Source organism: Neomonachus schauinslandi, chromosome 9, assembly GCF_002201575.2.
Source record: "Neomonachus schauinslandi chromosome 9, ASM220157v2, whole genome shotgun sequence".
Lineage (NCBI taxonomy): Eukaryota > Metazoa > Chordata > Mammalia > Carnivora > Phocidae > Neomonachus > Neomonachus schauinslandi.
In genome coordinates this window covers 89,009,187-89,028,282 of record NC_058411.1, presented here as the reverse complement: position 1 = coordinate 89,028,282, position 19,096 = coordinate 89,009,187, and the positions used below count along the sequence as shown (strand labels likewise).

The following is a 19,096-nucleotide window of genomic DNA, read 5'->3' as shown; positions in this document are numbered from 1 at the left end:
AGCTTTGTTTAGGACACTCCCTGAGATCATTTAGAACTTCACAGCTACCTGGGTGCGAGGTGCTAAAAGTCTCCATGGCCCAATGTAGTACCTTTCTTTCAACCAGATTTCCTCCCAAGTTTAAGAAATATTGGCTGTTCTTCCTTACCTTTTGACCTTTGCTCACCCTTACCTTTACTCTCTTCTCGAAGACATTTACTTGTCTTCCTCCTGTCAGCCCTGAAGACAGTTCTTGGTAATGCTTCTGTATCTCTGTATACTTTCTCCTTTTCAAAAATGCATTCCAAGTATGTCACAAATATATGTTCTTACATTTTTTTCCCATCATTTGTGCCTTGCTTTTAACATTCTTTAGATTCTCCCAGAAATTTACAGTTACAGAATTTTAGAACTCTAAGACCGCTGGAGACTGTTTGGAGGACGAGGTCCCACAACCTCTTTCCCACCATCTAATGCACCAGACAGTGTTGCTGGCGTCCTCCCATCTCTTCGACTTTATAAATAGCAGCCAAGCCCCCAGCACTAGTGGCTTTGCTTCTAAATTCATATAAAATAAAGCTCATAGATGTGACCTTATTTATTTACTAGATATTTCAAACCTTTTATCTGTTAGCATAAGATAAGTTTATTTAGGTGTTTGTTATTTTTTAAAATAACTGAAGACAAGTTATGCTGACCCTGAAATCTGCTTCCTGCGTGTTTCACTGTGGGTTATTAAGTGATTGTCCTTGAGGGTATTATACCCGGGCTTTTATTTCCTGCCAGTTGATTGCATCTTCCCTCTGGAGAGTCATACTTCTAATCTGCAAATGGCATTGTGTGTATGTTTTTTTTCCCTGAGAACTGAGATAACAAAAAGCATCTTTAATTATTAAAATCTTATCACTCATCAGTTTACTGTTTCAGTAAAAGTCAGAATTACCAAGTGGCTTTTTGTTTGTTTTTACAAAGTCAGCCACACATCTTTTTGAACTCCTTAGATTTTTCATGGGTTCTCTTTTTCAAAAATGATTTTTCCTTTCTAGATATTGATCAAATAAATGCTTTGTATTTTTGCTTTGTTATTTTTTAAGTTAACTCACACTGCACACAAGCAAGCTAACAACCACAAAGCCCAATGTGTCTCTGTAATTGACTTATTTTCTGACATAGATGGTGTCTCTTTGGACAACTGGGAAATCATGGCACCACCTCCTAGTTCATGACTCCTTTGTGGTGGCATAACCCCTGGTATTTCACCTTTCAACATAGGAGACAGTCACAGTCCCTAACCATTTTTTTAAGAATGTATGTCCTAACATATTCCCTATGTAGATTCTTTTTTATTCTCAGTAAATAAGTATCACTAAATCTGCCTCTAAATTTTTAATTTTCAACTTCTCTCTCCAAGGGGCAGAGGATGTGGACTCCACAGTGGCTGAACTACACAGTGTGTATTTATATTCCCTCCTAGGATGCTTTTCTTTTCTCTTTAAGTAGAAACATTTGTATGTAAGTCCCTACCTCAGTGTCATGTCCTAAATGTACTCTTATCTTTCAACAGTATAATCCATTCATTTTAAATGCAATCATTTTCCCTTTTTTATAGGATACTACAGACTATGTCGCCTATGTAGCTAAAGATCCAGTTAATCAACGAGGTATGGAAAGCAACTTCTAGATTTTTTTTTTTTAAAGATTTATTTATTTGAGAGAGCGAGAATGAGAGAGAGAGAGTACATGACGGGGGGAGGGTTAGAGGGAGAAGCAGCCTCCCTGCCGAGCAGGGAGCCCGATGCGGGACTCGATCCAGGGACTCCAGGATCATGACCTGAGCCGAAGGCAGTCGCTTAACCAACTGAGCCACCCAGGCGCCCCGCAACTTCTAGATTTTCTTAAGCACTGGTATATAGCACCTTTAAAAAGTAACAAGCAGTTCTTTTCAATATACAGAGTGGTGAGGATCACTAGAGTGCTATATTGGGTTCTAGAAATATTATGTGAATTTGAGTTGGAAATAAATAGCCCTGCTAGCAGAACAAAGTAGAAAAAAATATATAGTTGGGATTTAAGTCCCAGTCACTTGAGGGATCCTTATACCCAAAGGCTTATAATCTATTTGTATAATCAAAAGAAAAGCTGTTTTGGTTATGATAGAAGGGACTGGCTGCCACACCCCCAATGAATGAATGAATGAATTACACAGAAGACCCAAGCCAGTGAGATTATTGGTCTCAGCAAGTGTGTGTGTGTGTGTGTGTGTGTGCGTGTGCGTGCACACACATGCACATGAGTGTATGTGTGTTGAGCCTGTGCATTTGTTATTCGAAGAGTCTGGCATGTCACTGAGTGTTTGGCTTCTTCTCATTTTTGGATCTCAGCTTAAATGTCTCTTCTTCAGAGAGATCTTCTTTGACTGATAGCACTTCCTATCTCTAGTAGCATAACCCACCCTGCTGCATCATAATACTTTATTTCTCTTCTTATTAACACTTAGCCCACATTTTTGTTTTTTATTTACTCATTTGTTGATGTGTTTCATGTCTGTCCTTCCTACGGAAAGCTCCATGAGGGCAGGAACCTATCTACCTCATTTACTGCTGTTTCCAAAGCACTCATCAAAAAGCCAGACACATAGGTGTTGCAACAAAAATAACTATATTTGTTGAGTGAATGGAAGAGTTAAGTTGATTGGATTTCTCATCCCAGAATTTAGCAAGTTCGCCTAAGTAAACTCATCTCCCGGTGGAACTTTGGGATAAGGGCCTGAAATTTCTTAAGTCATTGGACCTCTTTAGACAGACATGGTTAGTGTTGCTTCTCATCCCTGATTCTGGAACATTCAACTCCTCTTAAGGATGAGTCTTAGGTTGCTTCTTCTCCTCAACTTGAACCTATTAGGGCAGCATCTTGTGCCACCCCAAGGATAGAGTTTGCTCCAACACATTTATTAAGTACACGTGAAGTAGAATTTGGAAATTCAGAGAGTTATAAAACAAAGAGGTGAAAGTGTACATGGCATGCTGGGGGTAAATAAATAGAACATATTTACTAGAATGCAGATTGGGTATGGAGGAAAAATGTCTAAAAGACATCTAGAGGGCAGATAGGATAGAGCCGATAAGTAGGGACTGAATCTTCAAGTAACTGGGTGGAAAATGCTGTTTACAAAGCAGAGCTTCAGGAAGATTTATTTGGGAATAGGATGGATTCAGAGAGAAACTTAAGGCAGGGAGATCTGTTTGGAAGCTATTACGATAGTCAAAAAGGAAATGATGAGGACCAGCTGCTAACACAGGACCTGGCACGTGGTAGATGCTTAGCAAATGCTTGCCAAAAGAACATGGCTCGATGAAATGGAAAAGCAGAAACAGGTGACAAGAATTAAGCAATACTCCATTGAAACTGACTCACTGTAAACCATATAATGAAGAATGGATAACCATCAAAGATGAGCAGGAGAGACAAAAACTAGTGAAAGGGAATGGGGGTGTAGGAATGGAACACAACAGAAGATACCAGAAAAGAGCAGCCTTTTTAAATTAAACCTGAGTTTCCCAAAAGAATCACTGCATGCTCTTTTAGGGAAGGGCTCTGAACAAAAAGCCTTTTCTCTTAACCTGAAAGGACAGGGTGAAAGGAAGAACAAATAGATCAGGAAGTCTAGATGTTGAGTAACTTTGCCATCAGTCACTGAATAGCTCAGGCCTGTCATTGCTCTTCCATGAATGGTGGTGAGGCATTCACAGACTGATGCTAGTTGCTTGCTTGCTTCTCTAGGGGAATGGGTCTACCTAGAAAATAGATGATGTAGAAGCATAGGGTAATTTTCTGCGTGCGACTCTTGGTTTAGGCTCAGGTCATGATCTCAGGGGTGTGAGATCAAGCCCCTTGGCCGGCTCCGCGCTCAGTGGGGAGTCGGCTTGAGGTTTCTGTCTCTCCCTCTGCTTCTGTCCCTCCCCCTGTGCACTCCCTCTAAAATAAATACATCTTAAAAAAAAGAAACAGGGTAATTTTTTGGGGGGTTAAAAAGTTGTCATCTCCTCCTCCTTATTGCTCCTTTTCCGGTCTCCTCCTTCCCTTTCTTATTTATCTTGGTCGTAGAAACTTCTGTGAGAAGCCACTCCCTTGTCAGCATAGCCCCTGCTTGCACACCCCTCCAGAGTCAAATCCCTTCTCCTCACCGGAGCCCCTGGACTTTAATTTGTGCCCAGAGGTGCCAACACGGCTTTCAAGCCCACACATAATTATGAATTACATACTAATATAAAAGGCGCTGAGCTAATCATTGTGGCGGAAAAACAATTCCTGGCCAGCTTGGACCCCTCATTTAGTGGGAGAGAGAAACATGGTGTGTTGGAGGTGCATGGAGAAGGAGGGGGGCCTGGACAACAGCGTGTGGGACACAGCAGGGGCTCAGTCAGGACTTGTGGGAGAAATGAATCCAGGCCCAGGTAAAAGAGCCCTCTCATGAGAGCTCAGGGCTATGGGTTTGGGTGTGTGAGTGTGTGTGTAAAGGTGGGGTCGCAGAGAAAGGCAGGAATAAAAGTAGGGGAGTCATGGCTGAAAAGCGAGGCCAGAAACAGAGTGTAGAGGGCTTTGAATGCTGGCCAAAAGGTCACTGGGAGCCATTGAAGATTTTGAGCTTTATAGCAATTATTCTGGCTTCTGCCATTTTATTGAAATTGCAAAATGATAACTTTTCTGGCATTTGTATCTGTGAAAGTGATGCCGGAGGGCAGAAAACAGTCTGGAATTGTAGAGTCCAATTTAGAGGACATCCCATTAGTCCCAGGCAGGAGTGGTACTGTTTACATTACACTGGGGGAGGAAGGAACCATTTGGACACATCTGTGAACTATTGGAACTTGGCAATACTTTAGATATGAAGGTTGTTGAAGAAATAGAAATCAGATGTTCCTGAGGACTTAATGAGATATTATATACAATGCAAATATCCCAATAGGTGGCTCGTAGTAAGTATATAATAAATAGTAGCTATTATTATTATTACCCTGTGTGATATGGATTAGTGTTGCCATTAAGAAAACAGGGATTATTACAAATGGGAAAAAAGATAATCCACTAGAGAAACGGGGGAAAATCCTACCATTTATTGCATGCTCACCACATGGCAGGCATTTCATCCTTACATCAACCCTCTGAGATCAGTATTAATTTATTCCTTTATTATAAAAGCAAACACTGGCGTTGAGAAAAGTGAGATTGTTTCTTAAGCTCAGCCAGCTAATAAGCAAGTGAATCAACTCCCAGGTTCTGAGCACACCTTTACAAAAGAACATTACAAGGCACCAAGAAACATTTAGAAAATTTTACAAGTTTACTAGCTACCTTGTTAGCAATCAAATTATAGTTAGATACTGTATTTCATCTTCAAATTTCAAATATTGAAAAAAAGGTAAAATGGGGTTTAAAGTAGTAGTTATTTTAAACAATGCCCATAGGATTGTGGATCCAAATGTTTTGGAGAGCAAGTTGACAGTTTGCATCCAAAGACTTAAAAAGGTAAATACTTTTGAACCAGCAATTTAACCTCTAAGGAAATAAATAACATGCACAAAGATTAAGCAATAAAGATTATTGTCATATATTATTTATATAATAGAAAAATAGAATTAATTCAATATTTATAAATAACAAATTATGTAAATGAATCCATAGAATGTACTACTATCCAGCAATTTAGGAGGCCAGTGCCTTATCCATTAGGCCACTGGGGCACTATCCAGCAATTTAAAGCTAGTGTAATAGAAGAATAAATAATGACCTGGGGTAAATGTCGACAGTGTTATTAAGTGCAAAAAGCAGATTGTGAAAACAATGTGCATAATATGACCCCAGGTAATTTTTTGGAGGTGGATATCCTTAGAAAAAAGATTGGAAAGAAAAAGATGCCAAAGTATTAATAGCAATTATCTTTAGGTAGTGAGACTTACATAATTTTTTTTCTTGGTGGGCCTTTTTATTTTCTAAAACTCCTACAGTGAGTATTTATTATATTTGTAAAAAGAAAAAAATGTTCTAAATCCTTGACTAAATAAAGAAAGTAGTGAAATCAGAAAGAAGATGTTATAGAATTACCTAGTGAGTTTGGTTCATCTGGGGGAAATGTTCAGCAGGTAGGAGAAGCTCAGGGTGGGAGAGGGGAGAAGAGGGCGGAAGAGAGTGGGGATGGGAGTGTGGGGGGTAGGGGAGACAGAGAGAAAGAGAGAGAGAGAGAGAGAGAAGAGAGACCAGGCCTTCAGGTGCAGGTTTGGAAAAACTGCTAACTTCATAGCCCTAGGAGTAAGCAAGATCACCAAAGGAGGAACCTAGAAAGGAGAGGGCTGAGGGTCTCAGGGAGTAGAAGTCAGAGGAGGCAATAAAGAACCAGAGGGGTAGTCAGTGGGAGGAGAGAAAATAGGAGATGAGTATCATCTAAGAAGGAGGAAGAGCACATTTCTCTGGGAGAAGACATCCCAGAATGAGACACCTCAGAATGCCACATACTGAAAAGGAGCTGGGGAGGGGGGGGGGTGAAGGTGGAAAATGCCTTCCAGTCAGGCAGTTAACAGGCCATTGGCCCCCCTGGGAAGCACAATGTCAATGGATGGGATAAAGGGCAGGAGAAGGCAGATCTCGGGGATGAGGAAGAGCATAGCCCACAGTCAGAGGAATCCTGAATGTTCCCATGGCCTCTTATTTGTTCCATTCACTTTTAGCATTAGTGTATTCAAATCAGGGCAATGGTCAATTTTCCCATCTTGGCTAGGACCTTTTAGTGAACTCCACATTTTATAAAAGGCCTTTTCTGTAGGAAAGGCAAGTTACCCTAAGAATGTTTTGAGGTTACTTAGTGACTAATATGGCTTGCCCCTGTAATTGCTATGAATAGGAAATCCGTATTCTCTTCACCTCTCACTCCAAATGTGTAGTAGTCCAGGAAGGTTTAAATATTTTCTCTGAATCTAGTATGTGAAGAGGCCCCAGTTTACCTGGGTACAGGAAGGTCATGGTTCTCAGTCTCTGAAGAAAGTTAAAAAATTGTTTTAAAAGACTGTAAAAACAATTTAAATTAACCTATTTACTTATATATATGGTTATGGTTATAAAATCTATGCACGACTGCCCTGGTGACATCAGTTAACTACGGACTGACTGCTAGCTCGCCTCTTTGGCTTGGTTTCTTCCTAGGAGTGGAGAACTCCTTACTTCAGTGCTACAGCGCCATCTGGTGGTTGACCTTAGGTGCTGCACTTTTGAATTTCGAGTTTATTAAAAAAACAAAAAACAAAACCAAAAAAAAAACCCCTGGCCTATTAAAAATAAATATAAACTAGTAAAGAAGGGCCTGTTATCCTCTAAGAATAGTTCTCAGCCTCTTGTCCATGAGTATCCAATTAGGAGACCAAATGAAAAAAATTGAAGAATATGAATCTAAGATTTAAAAAAATCCTCTTTGATACAGTACTTGATACCCAAAGGTAGAGTTATGGGTCTGTCTGGCTGCAGGTGGAATGAAAAGAACCCATACTTGCATCTGATTCCATCTCAGGCCTCCAGGCAAAGTTATCATATCGTTGGAAAGCCACATTCTTTTTTTGGCCATTGGGACTTTTCATACACTTGTCTTTCTTTCTTCCCATTAGCTAAAGACTGGTCAATTCTTGGCCAACCTGGCTGCTTATCCAAGCTTTTGGAGATGGGTCTAACCCTGGGAAATGGGCACATTTGTATGTGATTCAAAGCCCATCTGTATTGTGGCCCATGACCAACCTCAAAAAGAACCAAGACAGTTTTTACAGAGCCGCATGTCCCTGAGTAGCAACAACAGCATTGTGTGTGTTCGCCGAAGGCAGGGAGGCTGCACAGGATATCTGCACAGGGTCAGCCTATTTGTCCAGTGTCATTCCTTTCCTGGTGACGGGCACCACTGTTTGTTTTCTATTCAGTCTTCTCAAAAGAGTAATATGGCGGTAATGAGGTTCTCCAAAGCAAAGCAGAACGTGTTGGTAGCATCAGCCCAAGAACAGGACCAAATCCTCAAAGTATCAGAATCAGAAGAGTTGAGAGAAGTAAAAACATTTTGGAAGCATGTGAGAAGTGGTGGTGGGTTTGGTTGTTTCCTTCCTTGCTGAGTACCCGTATGCCACAAGAACCCACGTGCCTGTTTCCCCGGAAGGCTTAAGCTGCTGTGACAGAGGGAAATTAGGCTCTCTAGAAAGCAACAAGGGACTTCAAAGATCACCTGTGCCCTCTCTCGGCAGGTGAGGGTATCGCTGCAAACCGACTCGTTCAGGGTCACACACATTGTGGCATAACTGGAATTTGAACTTGAATCTGAATCTTTCCACGGAGTTCTTTTAAGTGTTTTTGTTTTCTCATCCCCTTAAAGGGAGATACACTCATTTTTCTTCAGGTGTATAGATGTATGTACGTTTGTTTGAATTTCCTGCCTCTCTCATTATCTTCCTTCCTCTCTAGACCTCTTCTTGAATCTAAGAAAAAATAAAATTTAAAAAATCATTTTCTGTATTTTGATATATCTCTGATGTTGACTTTATTTCAAATTGGACCAGAAATTTATGAGATGAAAAACAAAAGAATTCAAGTGAATGGCCTTTTCTTATCATAAGGTAACACAACTTCTCTTTCCTCAACTGGAGGGCACTTTCCAAGGCCACTTTGTAGGTGTAAGGATATCTCCAAGAGCAAAGCAAGCAGTGATTCATACTACTCAATGGCTGGAAGAAATTGCCTCACTATGGGGCTCACTGCAGGTATCATTTCAATGCAATTGAAGACAACTTCTCACACGAGAATTATTGATGTAATTCGGGAAAATCAATATGTATTCAATCAACACAATTTTTAAAACACCTTCTATGTGTTGGTCATGTGTGAAGCTACTGCAGAGAAAAAAAAGAGCGATTTAAGATTACAGTTTAAAGATAGATCAAACATTTCCCTTTGGTAGAAAGGATATATATTTATAGACATTCTTTTTTTATTTTTAAAGATTTTATTTATTTATTTGACAGAGAGAGACACAGCGAGAGAGTGAACACAAGCAGGGGGAGTGGGAGAGGGAGAAGCAGGCTTCCCGCGGAGCAGGGAGCCCGATGTAGGGCTCGACCGCAGGACCCTGGGATCATGACCTGAGCCGAAGGCAGATGCCCAACGACTAAGCCAGCCAGGCGCCCCCATTTATAGACGTTCTTAATTGGGTTTTGAAACTAGAATTAGCTCCTAAGTCTATATTAGGATCCAAGTTGCTTCTTTAAAGGGACAACCTTATAAGAAATGGTAATGATAATTCTTCTAGCGATTTGACACCTTGGCATTGTTTGATTTAATAAACCACCCCCCCACACACACAAACACATGCTTTCTAAAAATTTCATTTAAATCCTTTATTTTATCATTTTTTTAAAAAGATTTATTTATTTATTTTAGAGAGAGAGCACAAGCAGGAGGGGGAGAGGGAGAGAGAATCCCAAGCAAACTTGAGCTCAGCGTGGAGCCCGACTTGGGGACTTGACACGGGGTGCCATCTCATGACCCTGAGGTCATGAGCTGAACTGAAACCAAAAGTCAGAGGCTCAACCGACTGTGCCCCTTCATTTAAGTACTTTAAATGAAAGTCAAGTTAGTTCCTGAATGAGAATTATCTGGAGATTCCTTGAGATGAGTATTAACATAAGGCTAAGAAAAGAAACACTTGTAGGGTCTACTATCCCATGTTGGTATAGGCTTTGCAAATTCTATCAGATGTAAATGAATTGCCTTTTTCTCCAAATAGATACAAAATCCTTTCCAGGACAATGTGAGCATAAAATCATGCTTCCAAGTCAGCACAGTTAAATCATTCTATAAAAACAACTCTCTCTCCTCTCCTGAGGCGTCCCTTTTAGGAATGTGTCCCAGTGTTGGTTTCACTGTTCCCGAGATCCATGAAGCTTCCCGGGCATCTACTCTAATTCCTCATGCACTCACTTATGCCTTTCTATTCTTAGAGAATAGCTAGCAATTTTTATAACATTCTTATATATATTTAACTGTTATCAGAGCTTTTTTTCATCCCTCCATTCTTCAAGCTATATAAGCCAATATATATTTTTTTTAATTTTATTTCTCACGGGACTTATTGCCTCCATATTAAAGTTATTCCTAGGACTCTTTCTAAGCCATCCTTATGACACTTCCATTTCAATTAAATCTCCATTCTGCAAGGCCCTACGCAAGACCCCATACTCTCACCAAAGCAAGAATGATGTTCCATATGGTGGGAGGTGAATTTATAGTCCCTGAACATAAGCTCCTGTTTTTATGTCTGTCATAAAGCACCCTTTATGTTCTGTCAGCTGCACCCTTCATAATTTATTTCTTTAAATTACTTGTGCAAATTTCCCCCTTCGCGGGCGCCTGGGTGTCTCAGTTGGTTAAGCGACTGCCTTCGGCTCAGGTCATGATCCTGGAGTCCCGGGATCGAGTCCCGCATCAGGCTCCCTGCTTGGCGGGGAGTCTGCTTCTCCCTCTCTGGCTCCCCCCTCTTGTGCTCTCTCTCTCTCTCACTCTCTCTCTCACATAAATAAATAAAATCTTTAAAAAAAAAAATTTCCCCCTTCGCAGTAGCTGCTTCTCAGAGAAAGTATCTAATAACAATTTTAATATCTTCTGGTCATCACAAAATCTTGTTTGTTTTTTTTTTAAATCTTCTTTTTGATGCTTGATGGAGATAGTTCTTTAGTAGGATTTTGAAGACAGTGATTACCACACCATCACTGCTTTATAGTAGCAATGACAGGGCAAAGGGGTATTATAAAGCTCCCCTCTTCACCAGCAGCTTGTCCCCTACTTTGAGGGGAGAGGGGGTGGGGGGTGGGGGGAGGTTTGGAAAGTTATATTTTTGCAAAGACAAAATACCATGCCAAGAGCCTCATCTTCCTGTCAGATCGCTGCCCTAAGCATCTCTTTTACTGAATTCTAGAGCTAACTTTGAACGTGAGTCACATTTTTGGTTAAGATCAGTCTAGTTTTATAACAATGTGGGCCCAAAAAACCTGTCTTGAGACCACAATTTGTCAGTGTTCTGAGATATTTCAATGTAAAATATGAATGTTTCTTCTCTTTGATGCATATGAAATAGGAGGTATTCTTTTCTGCCACTTGAAAGCTGAAAAGAGCTTATAAACCTGCTCCCTTTTACTCAATTAAAAGTTCATGTTCTGGAAATATTTTAACTTTATATAACCTCTTCTTGTTGAAAATTTATTACAGTTTTTTTAATTTGTTTTTGTACATCCTCTTGCAGCCTGTCACATATTGGAATGCCGCAGTGGAATGGCCCAAGATGTCATAAGCACCATAGGGCAGGCTTTTGAACTCCGGTTTAAACAGTATTTGAAAAATCCTTCTTTGAATACTTCTTGTGAAAGGTCAGCCAAGCGTTCTATAATTATTTGACTTACTGTATTTATTTTGTTTTATTTTAAAATGAATTTTCAAACTAATGAAATGAGTCATTTCTTTTCCTACAAATAGGCAGTTTCAGTACAAACACGTAATGGCATTTTCTATTTTTCTTCCATTTATATTTGTCCAGGTATTTCTTCTTGCTTTGTATCAAAATTAAAGGAGACACTCAAAGTAAGAAGGGGTATGCCCTATTTCTCTGCTATTATACAGAGCTATGAATTAAGTAGTATCATAAAATAACAGACAGCAATACATTTCTCAGAATTGTTTCAGTCCCAGATCCCTTGCATACCACTAAAAAAAAAAAAAAAATCAACACTGAAGAGCAAAATAGTAAGAATCAAATGTCTATAGCAGGAATCACTGTTAGTTTGCTGGTTTGCAATGTAAACAGAGGTGCTCCAGCTAACGTGTGGGAGGGATGGAAGGTGATGTGACCCAAGGATCAGGTTGTTCTATCTGAGGCACAGAGAGTCTGTAAGGAAAGCTGAGCCCTTCAGGCCTGACAGACTCCAATGTGTGTGGAGTGCAGTGCGGCCTCTTGCTTGCAGAATTCACACCCGAGAGACAAAACTCACTCTTGGCCACTTTTAAATGCACTCCTCCCCCAATTAGTTATTTTGTGTATCAGCAAACACTGGGCTTGGGGATCTCCATTTATAAGGTGGTCTGGGGTAGAAAAGGAGAGGGGGTTACTAGGAGGCCTTGATGTTGAATTTTTCCCAGGGTAACACTTACATCTTAGTGCTGTCATTTTGTGACATGTAATGAACCCAACAAAACTATGTGGGTTGTTAGTGGAATCAGTTCAATCCAAAAGGACTTGATTTATTCTTTTTCATAAGAAACTTCTACTAATTCCAGTTTGGAAGAAAAGTTGTTTGTTTTTTTGTCCTGTTTCAATTTTTAAAACAATGCATGTTTACATAAATCTACCCACTTGCCACATATGGTTCTAATATTTCTTTATGATTCCCGTATACTCCTCCAGATCTGTGCAGACAAGATAGCTGGCCAGAGCTCTTACTTTTTTCATCTTGGTTTAATAAACTGGGCCAGGCCTTCTGCCCAATATCTAAATTTTTTTTTAACAAAACATTTCCAAAATGGTACAATCAAAGCATGCTGAAGATTGCTCAGGAAAACTTTATTTTTATACCCTACTGACAAAAATGACTTACATTTAGAGAGTTCATATATGTATATGTGTATGTGTGTGTGTGTGTGTTTCTTAATCACTGGGAGGAGACACAAAAGCATCACCCTTGGCACTTTTTGTTGGCTTAGCTTACTTTGTCTATGGAAAGCTAAACAACCATCTGGTTGCTTCCATCCAGATGTTTGACATCACTTAAGAACAGCTATAAACTTAAAACACCAGTGCAAAGTTTTTCGGGATGATTTGCATGGTTGTGATCCCTCTACCTCCCCTGTAGTATTTGAATTCCCACCCAGCCTCTTGGGGATTCCTTTTCACCTTACAGTGAGGAGGTGCCCACTGATGGTCCCGTGGAGGAGAGAGAAGACCACGAGTACTACAATGAAATCCCCGGGAAGCAGCCACCTGCGGGGGGTGTTTCCGATGTGCGGATCAAAGTCCAAGCCACAGAACAAATGGCTTACTGCCCCATACGGTGTGAGAAGTTGTGCTATTTGGTGAGTGATGTTTTATTATTACCGGAACTTAGCGATGTGATTCTGTCCTTGCCCCTGGAGAGTTTAAGAGTTTCCAAATGCTGGTTTAGAGAAAGTATCATCTCCCTCAGTACAGAGCCAGAGAATGAATCATTGTCGGAGCCTGCACTAGATCATTTTCACTCTGAATCCCCGAACCTCGGCCTACGTGGATGACTTCACGTCTCCCTTCGCTGGGAAGACCAGGGCTGGCCAACATGGGATGCTCAACATCACCCTTCCCCGTCTCCAGTCTTGCTCTGTTCTCCTTGCTGCTCATCCTTAGCTGCTGCCCTCACAGCCAATCCTGCCCCTGAGCTCCTGACCCCATCCCCTCCTGCCAACCCTCTGCCCTGGTTCTGTCCATCAACCCCTGTCTCAGTCTTTATTTTCTCTTTGTCTACCAGTTATCTCTCTTCCGTCTGCAAATAAATTTGGACTCCTCCAACCAACTCGTAATGTCTTACCCCCTTCTCATCTTCCTTTTACCCCACAAACTTCTAGAAAACATTGTCTCTATCCCAGTTTTCACATCAGCACTACATTTCTAAGATCTGAATTCTGCTTGACTGCTTGAAATGACTTTTATAGTGGTCACCAATGGTTTTTTGGTCACCGATGGTTCAATTGCTAAATCAGTTTTCTTCTTCAATACTCTGAATCTGTCTACAATCTGCCTCTTCCTTTTTTTTTTAGACATCTTCTGTTATCTTCTAAAGCAGTTCTATTCTTCCAGAAAAGTTGAAAGAATTACGCAGTGAACACTCATACACTCACCATCTAGAGTCTACAATTAATATTTCACTAAATTTGCCCTGTCATCCTGTGTAGCTGTCTATCATCCATCAACACATCTTATTTTTGGTGTGTTTCAAAGTAAGTTACATTTTTCTTTTTTTTTAGTATCTTTTTTTAAGTTTAAATTTTGCTAGTTAATATATAGTGCAATACTGGTTTCTGGAGAAGAATTCGGGGATTCATCACTTACATACAACACCCAGTGCTCATCACGGCGAGTGTCCTCCTTAATACCCATCACCCACCTAGCCCATCCCCCACCCACCACCCTCCATCAACCAAGAGTATGTCCTCTGTTATTAAGAGTCACTTATGGCTCGTTTCCCTCTTTCCTTTCTTCCCCCCTTCCCATATGTGCATCTGATTTCTTTCTTAAATTCCACATGTAAGTGAGATCATATGGGATTTGTTTTTCTCTGACTGACTTATTTCACTTAGCATAATACACTCTGGCTCTCTGGCTCCATCCATGTCTACCACATCTTCTTTATCCATTCTATCAGTTGATGGACATTTAGGCTCTCTCCATAGTTTGGCTGCTGTTGATAATGCTGCTATAATATCTTTCCTTTATATCTTATTTTCTTCCACTCCCTCCCCTGCAAACCCAAGCCCTTGCCCTTACCACCCTTTCTCTGTCTTTGGCCTTGCCCTTGGTTTCTCTTCTGGCAGAACATCTGTGTACAAACTCCTCCAGCTTCTCTGTTTTCAGCCATTACCTATTTCTCCAGCTATAATGCCATAAGCATTACATTGCTTGTGTTAGGATTGAACTCAGCATTTTCTCCTTGACTCCAAAGCACAATCCTCTACTGATTTACTCATGTTTATTAGTGGCACTGCTATTCTTTCATTAATCTGCAGTCTTTTGTTTTTCTCACACTCTGGGCTCCATATCAACTCAGTCTTCAAGACCTAGGAGTCTACCACGAAATCTTTTGAATCTACCCAGCCTCTCACATTCCTATTGCACCTTTCTAAGTTCTGGTCTGCACTTGCTCACATGATTCTGAAAACCCCTTCCTTGTCTCAAGTTTCATTCCCCCAAACCCTTCTGTATGGTACTGCCAGATTAATCCTTCTGAAGGATAGATATTGCCCTTTTCAAAGGCATCAGTGATCTCATTCCATTATTGAAGACATCTATCTATCTATCTATCTATCTATCTATCTATCTATCTATCTATCATCTTTGGGATCATTGCAATCCTTTGATGGATGAGACTTTCAAGGATGAAAAGTGAGCCTGGCATAAACCTCAGTAGAGTAGGGCTCCAATCTGTCTCTGTTAGATAAGGGTTTGCTAAATACTGAGTGTTTATACAAGTGTCCTGGAAATCACACTTTCTGGCTGAGACTTGGATTGAGTCCTGGAATGGGACCTTCCAAGCAAAAGCAGTAACCCTAAGGCTATAGGCCTTATATTGACAGCCTTTATGACTCTCCCCCTTCAAACCCACTTCTGCAGCCCCCAACCAATGCACTATCACAGGAGTCTCTGCTCCCCACCCAAAATCCCAGTTTCCTGTCAGACACTTCCTGTGTCAGAAAGTGAAGTTGTCTGCCATATTCTGCCGGGATCATTACTAGTGTTCTGTTTGTTATGTTTGTTTTTTGAAAGTATGACTGTATACCACATTTGTAAGTGTTTCACAATTTGTTGTTTGCGCAGCCTGGAAACTCCAAGTGTAGCAGTGTATACGAGAACTGTTTAGAACAAAGCCAGGCAACAGGTAAGTACAATTGTCCTTCCCCATGAAGTATTTAAGAGCCAGGGCCGCACACAACCATACGACTTGCAAGGGATAAGGACAGTGGCAGATGGGGAAGGCGGGTGTATATAACCAAACACATAATGCTTCGGCTGCAGGCTTCCCACGTTCTGAGAGGCCCAGAATTACCACATGTGTGTAGTTTGGTTTTGCCTCGCACTTCTGTGCTCTACCACACCATCATTCTACCTTAGGAGGTCTTGCACTGCTGTCACGTCATGAAAAGTCTTCCTGGAAAACTGCTTTCTCTGCTTACAACTCAAGGGAGTTCCACTTCAAAGAAGATCAGACATTAAGCTAGTATGAAAATTGATGCGTGTCAAATCCATTAGGATTAAGATAAAATCTTTAAGCAGAAAACAAAAAGAAATCTGAAATATGAGAATCCCAATTAAGGGCCCATGTAGCCCACACTTTCCAGGGCATTAAGTGTCTTATTACTGCCGGTGATAATTGATGTTGGGCACAACTTTTCCACAACACAAATGTAGAACGTCAACCATCAGATTGGAAATATGTTTTCATGAGGTTATACTGCTAGTTAGTCATTTAATTCTTATAAATTGTTGATAGTACTTATTTCTTTGGGAAGCAAAGTTTTGCAGCATTAGAGGGTGAGAGAATTGGATGGTATAAGTAATAGGGTGGAGGATAAAGTTGGATAACCACACTTAGGGACTCAAATTAAATTAGCAGGAACTTGCCACCTAGAAGGTAGTCGCTTCTAAAGATACTTTTATACTTCTCATGGAATTATGCCAATGTAATCTATTAATTTTATTATTATTTGAGAGAAAGAGAGAGTGGAGAGGTGGGGGCAGAGGGAGAGAGAGAGAGAGAGAGAATCCCAAGCAAGCTCTGCCCAGCGTGGAGCCTAATGCAGGGCTCCATCTCAGAACCCTGAGATCATGACCTGAGCTGAAATCAAGAGTCGGACGCTTAACTGACTGAGCCACCCAGGCTCCCCTAATTTTATTATTTCCTATACAAGGGGGATACATGAAAATTTATCATTTTAAAATATATTTTTTTAAGATTTTATTTATTCATTTGAGACAGAGAGAGAAGTGCATGAGCAGGGGGAGAGGCAGAGGGAGAGGAAGAAGCAGGCTCCCCACTGAGTCAGGAGCCTGATGTGGGACTCGATCCCGGGACCCCGGGACCACGACCTGAGCCGAAGGCGGACGCTCAACCATCTGAGCCACCCAGGCGCTCCCGAAAATTTATCATTTTAGGTACAGCTATGATTGCTATCTTTCTCCACTGTGCAAAAATAATAGGAGTAGTGAGTTAAGACAGTATTGTTAATTCTTTAAAAATATGGTTCTTTTTGATAGATATTAAAATTCCCTGCCCTTCTTTAAAGTCATTTACAACTTTAACCTAACTTTTAATAATATGACTAAAACAAATTAAATTAATGGGAAGTGTAAATGTCTTTTTACAACTATGCTCCCTAGGAGCTATATTCCTCCCTCCCTCCTTTCCCTTAGTCGGAAATCCCTAACCTAAGGATTTAATAGTCAGGAACATATCACATATGCCCAGTATTACAGTCATTTCCTACCTCTGTTGAAGCTCACTTGGAAATATCTCTACATCCTGTTCCATCTCATTCTATATTCTTCATTTATACAACACTTCACTCAGTGGCTATTTACGAGGACCTCCTGTGGATCTGGCACTACGCAAGGAAGTAGGAATGGAATCACAACCAGTACTCATGTTGTTTGCAGTTTAAGCAGGAAGACACACCTTAAGCAAATGCTTACAAATAGGATGACTGTTTCAAAGCCCAACATGTCATGAGAACAAATAACAAGGAAACCTAACTTGATCTGAGGGGCTATAGAGGGTCTCCCTAAACTTTCTACTAGCAAGCAACCAAACCAGGACCCGAGGGATTAGCGGGAATTATCCAGGCACAGAGAAGGAAACGGGGAAGGAGGGGCGAGAGAGGGAGAGAGAGAGAGAGAAAAGTATAAATGGGAACCAGAATTCCTGGTGTGGTGGGACCGCTTCCTAGATCACTGCAGAGAGAGGACAGGGGAGAGAGAGAGTCTTGGACCTAGATAGAGTCCTAAGGAACTCCAGAATTTTGGGTCCTATACAAATCCCTCTCTCCCAGCTCATCCTCCTCCTTTCCATTAAATAGTCGTCGTGGCACATCCTCCTGTCCTCAGTCACCTGGCTTCTGAAGGGAACTCACTGAAGGAAAACCCTCGACCTTCCTAGAATGATGTAACATATGCTAAATCACAACACGACCGTTGGAGAAAAGGAGTATGGTCTCCTTTTTTCCCATCAAGAACCCCAAAACATACATTTATGAAGGAATTAATGGATATAGAGGTACTGTCTCAATCTTACTCAAGATATTTCTTTTTGTAAGTGTAACCTTGTCATAGAATCCAATTTATTGTTTCTGTTTATCTTGGTTTTAATTCTCCTTCAAACCCAACAAACAATGTAACCCCTTATTCTTTCATGGTATATATATGCCTTAAGCCAATATAAGCAGATCCAAACTTACGAACAGACTTTATTTGGAGCCTGGAATATACTTTTCCAGAATTAGTTAATTCCAGAATTAATTCTAGCCATGATGGCTATCTCCTAGACAAGTGCACCATGTTCTTGTATTCTGGTTTGCTTGTACTAGAGCTTAAATGTATATTTTGGAATGACAAATACAATGATAGAAGATTCTATTGCAAGTGCCTGTTCTTCAGTTGCACTCCAACTGTAGGATAGCCTGGAACCAATACAGAGCTACCTTCCTTGTGGTGGCCTTGAGCTAACAGTTCGTCACTGGGAACCTTTCAGAATCTTGGGAAGGTGAGAGATGGTTTTTGTAGTTTGGAAAAAGTCCTCCAGCTGGATACTTTTTCCCCCTGAAAATCATAGAGCTACAACATTGTTTCCTTAGAAAAGCAGGTTCTAAGTTCCAGTGAGGAGCCAGAATGCTAGGAAGCCATCTCCCTAGACCTCAGCCACTAAGACCATAGAGGGATAGAAGAGCTCAACCCCTGCTCCAGGGGCCACAATAATTAAGGCCACTCCTATTGTGGTAGGAAGGACTTTGCTACTATGGTGTCCATTCATTCACAGATACCCAGAAATCAGGTGTTGCTAGCTTGGGGCCTGCCTGTGACTACTTGGGCCTATGTTTAAAAACGATTCTGAAATTCTTGACCAGTGAGCAAATTAATAGCAGTTGCCAGAATAGCAAATACAAGTATTTTATGGCTTTTCCTAGAGATTTATACATAAGCATTTGAGAGACACCTATACAAATATTTTCAATAAGGTTTGGCTTTTTTCCTCCCAAGACATTTATTTATTCAAATACTGACTTAAAACTTGAATTCCAGTATATTATAAATACTGCAATA

General features: G+C 40.6%; 1 protein-coding gene across 1 annotated transcript in view; it reads left to right on the top strand.

The window, feature by feature from the left end:
* SHC4 (SHC adaptor protein 4) overlaps window positions 1–19,096 on the top strand; it is a 125,947-nt gene that overhangs the window by 82,465 nt on the left and 24,386 nt on the right. The window contains exons 6-9 of the mRNA XM_021694051.1: window positions 1,589–1,640; window positions 11,294–11,417; window positions 12,942–13,113; window positions 15,602–15,662. Coding sequence (XP_021549726.1) covers window positions 1,589–1,640; window positions 11,294–11,417; window positions 12,942–13,113; window positions 15,602–15,662 — 409 coding nt within the window. The remainder of the gene's footprint in view (window positions 1–1,588; window positions 1,641–11,293; window positions 11,418–12,941; window positions 13,114–15,601; window positions 15,663–19,096) is intronic.